General features: G+C 41.0%; 1 protein-coding gene across 9 annotated transcripts in view; it reads left to right on the plus strand.

Moving 5' to 3' along the window:
* FRY (FRY microtubule binding protein) overlaps positions 1-13,514 on the plus strand; it is a 425,513-nt gene that overhangs the window by 339,866 nt on the left and 72,133 nt on the right. For all 9 annotated transcript variants that reach the window (XM_036831330.1, XM_036831325.1, XM_036831331.1 and 6 more), the window contains 6 exons: positions 2,091-2,190; positions 2,505-2,676; positions 7,105-7,361; positions 7,828-7,974; positions 9,147-9,315; positions 10,281-10,371. In XM_036831330.1, the coding sequence (XP_036687225.1) occupies positions 2,091-2,190; positions 2,505-2,676; positions 7,105-7,361; positions 7,828-7,974; positions 9,147-9,315; positions 10,281-10,371 (936 nt within the window). The remainder of the gene's footprint in view (positions 1-2,090; positions 2,191-2,504; positions 2,677-7,104; positions 7,362-7,827; positions 7,975-9,146; positions 9,316-10,280; positions 10,372-13,514) is intronic.

The following is a 13,514-nucleotide window of genomic DNA, read 5'->3' on the forward strand; positions in this document are numbered from 1 at the left end:
CTAATTTTTTCCTTCTCTGGGTTTCTTTCATTTTCTCTATCTGTGTTATTTCTTTCAATGTTGTTCCCCTGAAACTCCGTAGCTCAGTCTTAAGCAGCTAATTGAATTCCCTAATTACTTGGTCAAGTGCATAGCCCTGCATAAGAGGGAGGCTTTGTCTACCCTTCTACTGCCTTTAAATCCCCAGTGATCCTTAGTAGTTTCCAGTGTTTATTTATTTTAAAAAACATATGTATTAAATCCCAGTGTCAGAGACAGCAATGTAGGTAAGACATCTCTGCTACTATGGGGCTCAGAAGAAAGTTACCTTTCTATTTTCACAGTCAGAAAGGTCTGTTTCCAGATACTGCAGTTTGTAAGAATTCCAAATTAGACTGGCCATGAAATGATCTATTGTGAGGTGTCCAAGAGGCTGATAGCACTGTGGATAAGTGTTTGAATTCTTTGGAGTCATACAAATCCAGGATGGAATCTAGGCTCCACTACTTCTCCCTAACCTTTGGCAAGTACTTAACTTCTTTAAGCCTCACAAGCTTGTTGTGAAGATTAAATAACAAATCTAGATAAAGGACTTGGTACAATAACTAGCACAAAGTAAGCACATCGTAACATAAATGTTACCCATTGTTTATCGTCATCCTCACCACCATTATTTGGGAGCTTTGCCCAATTTCGCACCTAACACATCAACCTCGTGCATTTTTGCTCCCTTAAAATTAAAGTTCTAGAAAAGCAATCATTTGGGAGTGCTAACTGGTAAAGCCACTTTGGAGGGCAATATAGCAGTATCTACCAGAATTTTAATGTGCCCTTTAACCCTGCATGACCTCTTCTAGAAATCTGTTCTTCTAAAGAAATACTTGCACATTTGGTGTTTGTGATATTATCATAGTGAAAAAAATGAAAATAACCTTTAAATGTCTGTCAACACATGTCAAAGTTCGGCTTCGCCAGGAAGCAAGACTCTGAGGTGGAGATTTGAGTCCAGGAAATTTATTAGGGAATGCCCTTGAGATCAACGTCTGTGGGGAAGTGAGGGAAACAGAACAGAGGGCAGAGGAAAGAAGCCTCAGCCAATCCCACAGGGGTGCTGCGGGGGAGTAGGCGTGACGTTGACCTAGGCAATTCCCAGAGAGGTATTCAGCCAAAGGTATCAGCCTGCAGCACTGTGGTGGGAGATTGAGTGCCTCAGTCCTGGAGGGGGACCAGGGTGGCACACCACAGCATCCACTACGACAGTGGTTAGTTGCGGTACGTCCGTACTATGGAGCACAGTCCGGCTACTAGAAAGACTGAGCCTCACTGTTTGGTGAAAAAGCGAATCCCCCAACAATACACGTAGGTAGTATAACCACATTTATGTTTAAAATTCTGTGTAACGGGGGAGAGGTATTTTCATATATAACCTTTCAAGATGCTGTTCTCTCTGCCCCATGCTACCCCTTCCATGACCTTGCTAACAATTACCATGTCTCTTGGCGCTTCAGGGCTTAGTTTACTTGTTTCCTCCTTCAAAAAGCATCCTCTAACCCCAAGTCTGATGTAGGTGTCCCTTGTCGGGATTCTGTATCATGCTGTGGATAATCCCACCATAGCTCATCATAACTAGACTGTATAGTTTGTCTCCCTAACTAAACTGTAAGCCTTCCTTAGGGGAGGGCACCAGCCTTACTAACTTAGTATCATCCGTACTTTGCAGTTGTTTCTGATAGATGTTTGGTGTCTAATAAATTTAGATAGATTGAATGAAAATAGTACGTCAGTGAGCTGTTGAGAAATTTAGACATATTGTCTTCTTCTTTTCCTCTTGTATTTGGTTTTCATTGAAATCTATTTGCAGTAGATAGACTTTTGTGTTCATTTATCCTGGTGTGACTATATTCAATTTTAACCCAAAATGGAGCTATTTCCCTTCACCTGCTAATAAACAGCAAAAGAATGAGGGGGTGGGGGAATGGCCACATGGGCTTGGGAATGTCATTAGTAAGTGTGACCGAGGTCAGTGTGCCATCTAGAATTTTGAGAGGTAATGATTTATCAAGATTACTAGCCAGGCTGTCTCTTAAACTATGCTGTTTATTTTTTTTTAGGAACTATCCCTTTGACATAGTGACATTGTTAAACCTTGTTCTATTCAAGGCTTCTGACACCAACAGAGAGATTTATGAAATCTCCATGCAGCTCATGCAGGCACGTATCATTGACTACGTTGAAATTTCCATCCTCGAGCACAGAAAATAGAAATGGTAGTTGATCTACTGGATTGCTATTTATTGATACGTATTTATTTATTTCTGCATATCACCGGTGGATATGATGAGTGAGAAAACAATTACATAATCTCCTGTAAACATAGGAAGCAGCTGATGCTTTGCCTTTAATACAATATTAAAATATTCATTCATTAGTTTTTATTACAAAACTTTATTCAATATAAATACTCCTGAGATAGCCAGCCAATGTTTTTTCATACTGTTTATTACTTTCCTACTACTTCTTTATAGATCCTTGAAGCAAAGCTTTTTGTGTACTCGAAGAAAGTAGCTGAACAAAGACCTGGAAGTATTCTCTATGGAACACACGGCCCGTTGCCGCCCCTGTACAGTGTGTCACTAACCCTCTTGTCGTGTGAACTGGCCAGGATGTACCCCGAGCTCACTCTCCCTCTCTTCTCAGGTACCATGTGATAGTCAGTCATGACATGTGTGATCATTTCTGCTTTAAGTGTTCTTACTTTTTAAATTCTAGTGTAATTTAGAATCAAAATTATTGATGCTAAATTTGTAGCTCAAAATTACTCTGGGCTAAGTTCAGTTACATATAAAAGTAAATTCTAGAATATCTTTAAAACAGTGTATTTATCTAAAATAGTGTAGGTATAAATAAACATAGGATAAATGTGAAGATGCTTAGATGAATCATAATACTTTACATACACTGTGTATGTAAAATTTCCCAAAGAAATTAAATACGGGTGGTATAACTTCTAATACAAATAATTGCTGTAAGTTGTTTTTTGGTGGTGGTGATGATGGTATTTTGTAGCTTGAATGTTGCTACATGTATCAGTTGTTGAGAGTTTGAATCAGGGCACATCTTTACGAGTAGTCTTTGTGAAACATGTTTTGGAAAATCCATTTATCTGAGACAGACTTAGTCACATCCTTGCATTGTGCCTGAAACAGTGGAAGGTCTCAAGGAAAACCTTTTTGATAAATTAATTTTCTTCTTGGAAAAGTAAAATTTATTTTTACTCACTTCAACCAAGATTTGAGTGCCACCTGTATGCCAGGCACTGTGATTGGATCCTAGGAATACCGCGGTGAATTAAACAGCCTCTCCCATCAAAGTTTCATTGTCTAGTAATAAAGAAAGCTGTGCAATCATATGATTATGATACAATTTTTAAAAAGCACATTCTCTGTATGAGATGGAAGATCAGGGAGTAATCAGTTACTGGGCCAGGAATATCAGAAAAGACTTCCCAGAGAAGTTGATGTCTGAGCTGCAATTTGAAAGAAGAGTAGAAATTTGCAAAGCAGATAAATAGTTGACATTGCAGTTGGCAAGCAGACAGGCATTACAGGCCAAGGAAATATCATATGCATTGGCTTAGAGGTATAAAATAGAATGATGCATTTGAGAGATTATATAGTAGTCAGTTTGGCTAATACAACATGCAGGGAAGGGGGAAAGTTTGAGATGGTCACAGACAGGCAGAGAGGCAGAAGTCAATCTTGGAAGGCCTTGTATTGTACCCTAAGGAGTTTGTAGGCCAGTGACCACATACGTTCTCCTTAAAACCCCTCAGAAGCCTGTGAACAGGAAGGGCATCCAAGCAAGCTGCTTGGTTTTTGAAAGCCACTCATCAGTTTCAAACAAGAAGAGAGGGGACGAGATCAGAGTGCATTTTAGAAAGACTGACTGCAGTGTGGTGAATGGATTAGAGAACATCCAATCTAGAGAGAAGAGACCAGTTGAGAAATGATGACAGTAGTCCACGGAGGAAATGAAGAGGACCTGAACTCAGACAGCCCAGTGAGAGCAGAGGGAAGAGACCAGAGTCAAGAGCTACTGGGCGGAGTGCACAAAAGGGAGTGCCTAGTGCCGTATCTGGGAAATGGGTGGTGATAACCCCACCTGGAGAGCCGATTCGGGGAGAAGAGGAGGGTCAGGCCAAGGAAGAGATCATGAGCTCGGTTTGGGTTATTGAGTGTAGGCATCTGTTGGACATCCTGAGTACAGACAGACCAGGGTCAAGGGAAGGCCGGTGGTAGTGACTCATGGAAGACCAGAGGGGTCAGAACCATGGGAATAAATGAGGTCCTGAATGGAGAGCGTACAGAGTGAAAGAAAGAACCTGGACCCCCAACTTTTAAGGACCAGGCCAAGGAAGGGCGAGGGAGCAGAGAGGGAAGGGAGGCATGTTTATAGAAGGAGAGCACCTGGAAGGTGTGTTTTATGGAAACCTAGAGAAGACAGGACTTAGGAAGACGGAGTGGAGCAGTCCACAGTCCTATAGGTCCCAGGAGATAAGGTCTAAAGATTACCCTATGGATTTCACGATTCATTGGTAACTGTCAGTAGTTTCCATGGAGAAGTAGCAGCAGAAGCCAGATCTCAGGGGCTTGGCTGAAAAGAAGCAGAAAAGGAGGGGATGGGGCTGTAGTAGGGCGCAGAGTCAGGGGACGAGCGAGACTCGAGCTTGTTTCTTGGCTGAGAGGGAGAAGCCAGTAAAGAGGGAGAGGCTGACTATTTGGGAGAGAGGAGATAAACAGTCCAGCAAATTTAATAAGAAAAGAGGCTCATGTATTGAGTTGCAAGTTCAAGCTAAATCTCTGTCAAGAACTGACCTTTTGGGGCTTCCCTGGTGGCGCAGTGGTTGAGAATCTGCCTGCCAATGCAGGGGACACGGGTTCGAGCCCTGGTCTGGGAAGATCCCACATGCCACGGAGCAACTAGGCCCGTGAGCCACAACTACTGAGCCTGCGCGTCTGGAGCCTGTGCTCCGCAACAAGAGAGGCCGCGATAGTGAGAGGCCCGCGCACCGCGATGAAGAGTGGCCCCCGCTCGCCGCAACTAGAGGAAGCCCTCGCACAGAAACGAAGACCCAACACAGCCAAAAATAAATAAATTAATTAATTAATTAATTAATTTAAAAAAAAAAAAAAAAAAAAAGAACTGACCTTTTGGCTATTTTGATTTATGAGGAATAAGTTGTGAAAAATAACATGGAAAACTAAGGAGGTTTTAATAGATTCCTCACATTTGTTTATACTGCCTTCACCATTAAAAACCCTGTGGTGGGATTTTTACTGCCTGTAATTTCAGATGCCTTAATTCCTTGTACGTAGCCAGGCCAGTTGTTCAGGTCTCTCCCAAAAGCCAGCAAATGTATACGGGATCCCACTGACATTGTCTCACAGTTCATTTAATTTGTTTCTAAAGAGGTGAAGGAGGGGTTGTCCGTGTGCCATGGCATTTTTTTTCTCTTTTCCCTTTAAAACACCTCTAAAAATCCAGGCCCTGATCTAGGTGCCTGGGGTACCACAGACAGACATCCCCACCCCCTCAGACCTTATGTCTGACAAGATAAAATAAACATAAATAAGCAAATTATTTATAAATTTTATAAATATAAAGCTATAAATGCAAACTTATTTTACACAAATGAGTAATATGATAGAAGGTGATTATTGCTACGTAGATTTTTATACCACTGTTGAAAGATGACAGGTATTCTTAAAGCAGTTGTCCCTCTGATTGGAAAGGTTTATTTCTCTCCAAAGTCCCAATAAATTTTTTGTGTCATAAAAATCCATGATATCAGTCATCACATTCATGTAAGTTTAGAAATTAAGTAAATTTTGAAATTTTGACCTGTGTGAAATATAACAGCATAACATGTCTGATTATTGTGCACAGCATTAAGTATATTCTTATTCTTCAAAATAAAAAATTGTCATTTTAATTTCAGGACAAGTGCCAAATCAATTAAAGCTACTGTTTCAGGGATGCGGTGGATTATCTCGGTATAATTCCTGGCATCCGTGTTGTTCTATTGTGTAGCAGGCATGGGCTCTCTAAATGAGATTACATGCCTCGCTGGATGATAAAAAATGCATCAGGCCAAGCTTTCTAATTTCCCTTAGGATAAAACAGTTTCTTCCATAAATATTAGAAATAGGAGATGACTTCAGAACTTGCAGCATATACATAAAGCTGTGCTTTTATTTCTATAGAAAGCTTATTCAGATTGTAAAATTAAATGCTGCTGGCAGTGAAACAATGTAAGAATGCTATCAGAGGAAGTAATGGTGAGATGACGGGGCTGGTCATATAGTTTTACCCTTTTGACTCCTTATTTCGTAAAACAAAGCGTGGCATTGAAAGCACACTTTCCACATAGTTGGCAGTTTTCAAGTAGACACCACGGACATGAGTCCACACACTGGGTTTGTTCTTCCTGGAAGTTTGCATTTCACTTTTTAACAGCTAATGGTTCATGCAAGGCACTCTGTAAAATATAGGCATAGTTGAAAGGTAAGTCATTGTTATAACAATCGTAACTGCTGTTTATTAAGAGCCTGCTGGATGGCAGGCCCTGTGCTGAGTATATTATACACGTTATGATTGTATCTTTTAATCCTCACAATCGCCCAATGCAGGACCCGATGGGCCCCATTTTACAGATGAGGAAATTGAGGAACAGAGAGGTTAAATAACTATCCCAGAGTCTCATGCAGCTAATAGGTGGAAGAACTGGGATCTGGTCACATGTCCTTCTGACTCCAAGTCCCCTGTTTTGTCCACCCTAACGTACCTCTTCCACTAGCAGTGGATCTGAATCCAGGAGGTCTTGCATCCCATCCCACCAAGCCTGTGCTCTCCCCGCTGTGCTCTCACTTTCCTCCACGGAGCACCTGCTGAGAAGTGAGAGGCTGGAGGACAAGCCTCAGTTGTAAGATTGTATGGCCTTGGGGAGCTGCTGTATATGAAAATGCTCTGTAAACGGAGGGCTCTGTTGGATCTGTCACTTGCTGTTCATCTTTCGGTTTAGTCTGATGAGATGACGTGGCTCTCGGTCCCTGCCCTTCCCTCTAGAGGTCAGCCAGCGGTTCCCCACGACGCACCCGAATGGCCGTCAGATCATGCTCACCTACCTGCTGCCCTGGCTGCACAACATCGAGCTGGTGGACAGCAGGCTGCTCCTCCCAGGGTCGAGTCCCAGCAGCCCAGAGGACGACGTCAAGGACCGGGAAGGAGAGGCGACGGCTTCTCACGGGCTGAAAGGCAATGGCTGGGGCTCCCCGGAAGCTACGTCCCTGGTGCTGAATAACCTCATGTACATGACAGCCAAGGTAAACTCCAAGGAATCATGCCTCCATCCCGTGCTCCCACATCCCGGGAAACCTGGGATTATACCTGGGGGAAGTGTCATCTACCATTAAAAGTCACAAAAATAGGGTGTGGTTGGTGGTGACGGTTGCATAACAGTGTGAATGTGCTTCATGCCACTGAACTGTACACGGAAAAATGGTTAAGATGGGAAACTTTATGTTTATTTCACCACAATTTTAGTCGTGATCCTAATCATCATCATCATCATCCTAACATTTGAAAAATCATATGAATAAATATTGTGCATTAGTGATCTGTGCATTATAAATTCCTAAAAAGTGGCATCTTTCTGATGAATGGCCATTTTCCCCCTTCTTATGATTTTGAGATGACCGTGACCCTTAAAATGACTTTTGATCGGACATTTTGCATCCTCACGTTTTTCCTATGTGTCTCCCGAGCCGGTTTTTATTTTGTTGGTTACAGTATGGAGATGAAGTTCCTGGACCAGAAATGGAAAATGCCTGGAATGCTTTAGCCAACAACGAGAAATGGAGCAACAACCTGAGGGTCTCCTTGCAGTTCCTGATCAGCCTGTGTGGGGTTAGCAGTGACACGCTTCTCCTGCCCTACGTGAGTGCCCCTCTGACCTTCAGTGGTCGTTACTCCGTCAGTGGTTCCATCAGCGGTTTGCAAGTCGGAATGTGCTCTTTGCTCCAAGTAGAACAGAGATGTCAGATTTCATCAGTCACGCTAATCTCCTGTGAGCTTTCTAGCTATTATATAAAAGTTCCCTTCTGCCCCTCTGAGATGCGGACTAGTGTCCTAGTGACACCTCTGTCATCCCCTTTCTAAGACTTTGGACACAGAAACCTATGAATTTAGGCATAGACATTTTTCTAACAATTACCTATAAATCTGTCTTCTAGAAACATTAGACCCACCCGTTACGTAAGAGAAACTAGGTGTCCCGTTATATTTTTACTAATAAAGTGTTTCATGTTTACATCCTGATGCTCTTCAAACAATAAAAATGCAGAATATCCCAGTTTGTCTCTTCAAAGGCAGGTGGTAAGAGAGAGAAAGAAGCAAAGAGAAATCCTACTGAGATTCCCACCACTTAGTGTTTGTATTTAAAGGTGAGGTGATCAACAAAACCACTACACGTTTAAAGCCCTGACTCAGTTGGCCTCTGTGCGCTGGTTGCTTTTCTGAGAGATTCTGTGCCTGCCGGCTGTTCTGGGTCACATCAGCCGCGTTACAGCTTCCGTGCCTCAGGTTTGGGGGCTATGGTGATGCAGACCTTTAGTCCAGAGTTATTTTTGCAACTTAAAACTCTGCAGACAGCTCAGACTCATTTGTTTCTTGGGTAGAAGAAAGTAGCAGGAGACTGAGGTTTTTGTTTTTTTTTTTTTTAACAGAAACAGCTAGCAGTTTTTTCCCCATGGTTTTGTATAAATAAAATACTTTCTCAAGATAAGACCTTACATGGCAAGTTTTTAGTTTAGATAGAATCATGTTTAGCCCACAAGTTATCCCCAAAGTAACTTTCGTAAACTCAGCCATTAGGGAAGGTAAGACCTTTAACCACACACTCCTATCAGGTGTGCATGTGAAAAGGGGTGAATTTTAACCCAGACACTTGACTCCTCCTGGGAGAGGAGGAGGATGAGCTATAGGGTGAGCGCTCCTGGGGGATGATGTGGTCATCAAAATGAACGGGTTACCATCTCTGCTGTCGACAGCCTAACATTCTTGCGGGCGTGCTCTGGAAGATATCCCTTGTGTTCTGTTTTTCGTCTCAGATTAAAAAGGTGGCCATATACTTGTGCCGTAATAACACCATTCAAACCATGGAGGAGCTTCTGTTTGAGCTACAGCAGACGGAGCCGGTGAACCCCATCGTCCAGCACTGTGACAACCCGCCCTTCTACCGCTTCGCGGCCAGCAGCAAGGCCTCGGCAGCAGCCTCCGGTAGGGCACAGGCGGCTGGGTAGACACCTTGTCGTGGAGCTCTGGATTTACCTTTATGTAGAGCATTGAAAGCTTATGAGCATGTGTTTGTTACTTTCTCTTATTCCTACATATACACTCATTTAAAAGACGGCTTAAGGATAGCTGAGACTCTCAGGGCCTTGGCTGATGAATGAAATGATTTTGTAAGGATAACCAGTAGTCGGGATCCAGGGACTCACATGCCACAGAGCTTTTTGCTTTAGGCTGAGCTTAGAGTGGACACTAGTCATTTAGGTATCTCATTTCTGGACCTTCCTTCTTGTATCGATGGAATTCTCTTGGCTATTATTCTCCCAGGGTTTACTAAAATGCCCCCTGACCAGTGTTATCACTTTCAATAAATTGGTCTCTCAGCATCATTTTATGAAATATATACCACCCTCCTCAAATTCCTTGATGCTATCTTCCTTTCAATTCACCTAACACTGTAACTACCTTCAAACCTCTCTCCTCCCCTGGTCTCTTATGCCCTCTGTGTGCCCCACATCCTGCTGCCAGAGCAGTGTTCTTGAGAAGAAGCAGTGGCCTAGGGATCAGAAGCTCTAGGTACTTGGAAATGCTTCACTAACATTCGTTTAATAACTCCTGGACCCAGAAATGCTAAAGCAGCTAACAGCAGGGCTGGCCACTATAAATAAGCTTGTTACCTAAGTAGCCAGGAAGAAAGGGTTTCAAGAATGTTTGCAGCCTCGCTTTATAAGAGAGTTGAGGAATTTGCTTTGACCATAACAGATGTCTGGGATTCTCCATTTCAGTGGGGCAGGCTTGGAAGGTTGTTTAGAATGTCTGAGATTGTGCAGAAGATGTAAGGAATCTCACAAACAGATTTTACAGGAAATCCTTTCCTGGAATTACTTGAGACTTGAGCTTGACCCCATCGCAGGAATTTCTTTCTAAGTGTTGTTCTTTAATCCCATCTACAGGAACCACCTCCAGCAGCAATACAGTGGTGGCTGGCCAGGACAGTTTCCCAGACGCTGAGGAGAGCAAGATATTGAAAGAATCTGATGAGAGGTTGGTGCACAAATTTGGTTTAATATCCAGCTTAACTTTCAGCAATTGTCTATACAAAGCATTAGCAAAATTTGTGGGGCTTCATAAATTTCACACACACACACACACACACACACACACACACACACATCCTTCTTTGTTTTTTAGAAACAGAGATTGACTTTCAGACTCTGCTCTGTATATCCCTAAAGATAACAATTTCCTGCTGAGCAAAGCCAGAGGAGAGAAAGATTAAGAGAGATGTTGTTCTGGTGGCTGAAGCCTACTTACCCCAGGGCTTAATAAAAACCACAGGTTGTTCTGCTAGTGGGCACAGACCATCTGGAGTTAGAGGGAATTTCCACGTGAAATGTTCAAATCTGGGTCTTGAATAATTTCTTAGAGATAGAGTAGTTATCTTGAGGTGAATTCTATGAAACATCATCATTCTTCTTTTACCTTTACTCTGTCACCTCTGGGTTAACGAAGAACACTGTCTAAAAGAAGTCTCAATCCCCTTCCCATTAGCTCTTTAATGGTAATATTTCTCTTGTTCGTATTTCTGCCCTCACGTTGTCTAGGAGCTACCCATAAGTAAGCAAAATCTGGATCACTATTTCCTGCAGTTGGTTATGAAGAGCAGAGAGACAAACCAAAAGAGATAACAGGACTCAAATTTGAAAATTAAAATTAGAATGATTCTCATGGTGTTGAAAACTCCTTAGGTTGAATATTTTCTAGTGAAAAGTAATGGGGAGCCCTGTCCCATAAGAAATTAATAACAAGGGTGAGATATTCAGAAATTCATACTGGAGAAAATTTAGTGGATCAAATAATGAAAATAATTCATTTAGCCTAAAAAGCCCCTAGATGCTTCATGACCATCCTCAGGATTTCATCCTGTACACAAGAATACGTCAGGGGCTACAGGTGGAAGATTATCTGACATGGGGCTGGAGTTCTGAAAGTTCATTCTCTAATTTAGGCACTTATCAAATTCCTCAACATGTTGATTACTGGCTGGCTGCACTGCCTTTAGGCAGATGCTCATCCTGTGAGCTTGCCTTCAGATCAAAAGCTCTAACTCAGTAGGTCATGAATTATAGACCTTTTCCTTTATAGTTCTCTAATAAAGGCCTTTCTTTCTCAGAAATAGATAATTTTCATACTCTATACATCAATGACAGTACAAGATTATTAATTAATGTGTTATTTTTTCATCTATATTTGCCAGTACCTTCTTTGGAAAACTCCCTCATGGTTAAAAAAAAAAAAAAAAATCACATATTTCTCTAAAGATATTTCTACTTTCTGGTGGGAGTGTAACATTCTTTATCATTTAATATGTAGTCTGAATTTTTCATGTCAATTGTATTAAGGGTAGAAAGGTGATACATTTCCATACATTAATATCTCATTACAAAGGCCCCTTTAGGACCAAAGTTCTGAGTGTCCTGCCTAAATTTTTAGTGGTAGCCTTTAAAATAAAGAAGCCAGAGAATATCTGTACTAGGCTTTCTTGTTTATCTCTTGCTTTCCTGCTCTATCGTCACATCTCTGTTGGCCATTACAAAGCCTGGTGCTACCCACATTTTTACATATTTGTGCACATCTATTATTTCATACTGACTCTATCTGTTTATCTACCTATAGGTAGATTAATTGGTCATATTTATATGTATGATCATACCTATATGAATATTCTATCACAAAGGATAGTGTTATTCCATTGACCCTATATTCCACCTATGCTATTTCTCTAATATAGTCTGTCTTTTCTTTGAAGGTAGACTGTGCCCTCAGCCTAAAGTATCTTTTTTCTCTGCAATCTACTTATCACGTTCCTCCCTGTCATGTTGATTTATAGATACTTGTAAACATGCTTGTGTCTCAACCACTAGATTTTCATTCTTAGAAAACAGATTATGTAGCTCTTATACATATTTCTATCCTTAGTGATTACCCTACTATGCTGCACATAGTAATCATTTTTTAAAATGTTTATTCAGTATGTGAATGAAAATTGGAGAAACATCACAGCCCCAGAGGTGGTTAAGCTGTCCAGACACCCTCCAGCCCCCCTTTCTCCCTCCCTCTTACTAACCCCATTACACAAGACAGTTATTTATGCTGTTCTTTACAATCCTTCTAGACAAAGAGCCTACAGAGATAATCTTGGTCACAAATACTGATGACCTGGCTGCTGTGTGACACAACTCCTGGGGGTACCAGTCACCAGAATGCATTGTTGGGCTCCAGGGGGCACCATGGAGTTGTGCAAAGCGGCAGCCCTGATGCCATGTTCTTTACAACTAGTTAATGGTTCTTAGATATAATTCAGAAATATTTAATAATACCGTACCTACTGACATAAAATTTAGATAACTTATAGTAAAACCAGGGTAAAAGAAAAAGAGTCAAGCTAAAAGGAAAGTAAGATAGTTATGTCAAAAGTCCTAAAGAGAACTACTAAAAGTTAATATTAACCTAACATTGAGTTCCTCAATAGTCAAAGTAAGAAAAGAAAAATAGAGCAAATTTTGTAACTTTCAGTACATCAAAAAATAAACAAACAAAAGCAATTCATTGGAAGCTACTAAATAAGTATTCCTAAGCTCTAAGAAGTATTTATCATGTAGTTTTAAAAATTAAACAATAAAGTGAACACATATTTTTAATTAAAATAACAGTTCATAAAATATGCAGAAACAAACCGTTTAAGTAATTTTAATACATCAACCATTAATAAAAGCCATGAAAGGATTGTTCATAAGGAACTAAAAGCAATAAACTTTAGCTATGTAAGTTTCTGGTGATCTGTGTTGATACAGGGATAGAGATTAGTAATCCACAGAAAGTTGTGTAAGTATTAATTTGAGCAAAATCATCAAGAGAAAGTTTAGGGAAACACTTCGTGCTTCTCGTTATTCTCTTAGCAGAGCTATTTTTATGATACATTTCTAAGACATGTACCTTTATATTAAAAGACTGTTCAGTCTACTTAGTCCTTGAAATTCCTCTAGGAACTAGACCCAAAATTATTTTCTTCAACCCAGGAAAGCAAATGAACACAGCAGATTTTACTCTTGGGGATCAGTTTTTTACTTTTTCTTTTTGCCAAGTGTACACTTCCCTGCTCTGTGGTTTCAGCCTTCTCCAGAATA

Source organism: Balaenoptera musculus, chromosome 18 (assembly GCF_009873245.2).
Source record: "Balaenoptera musculus isolate JJ_BM4_2016_0621 chromosome 18, mBalMus1.pri.v3, whole genome shotgun sequence".
In the NCBI taxonomy this organism is placed as follows: Eukaryota; Metazoa; Chordata; class Mammalia; order Artiodactyla; family Balaenopteridae; genus Balaenoptera; species Balaenoptera musculus.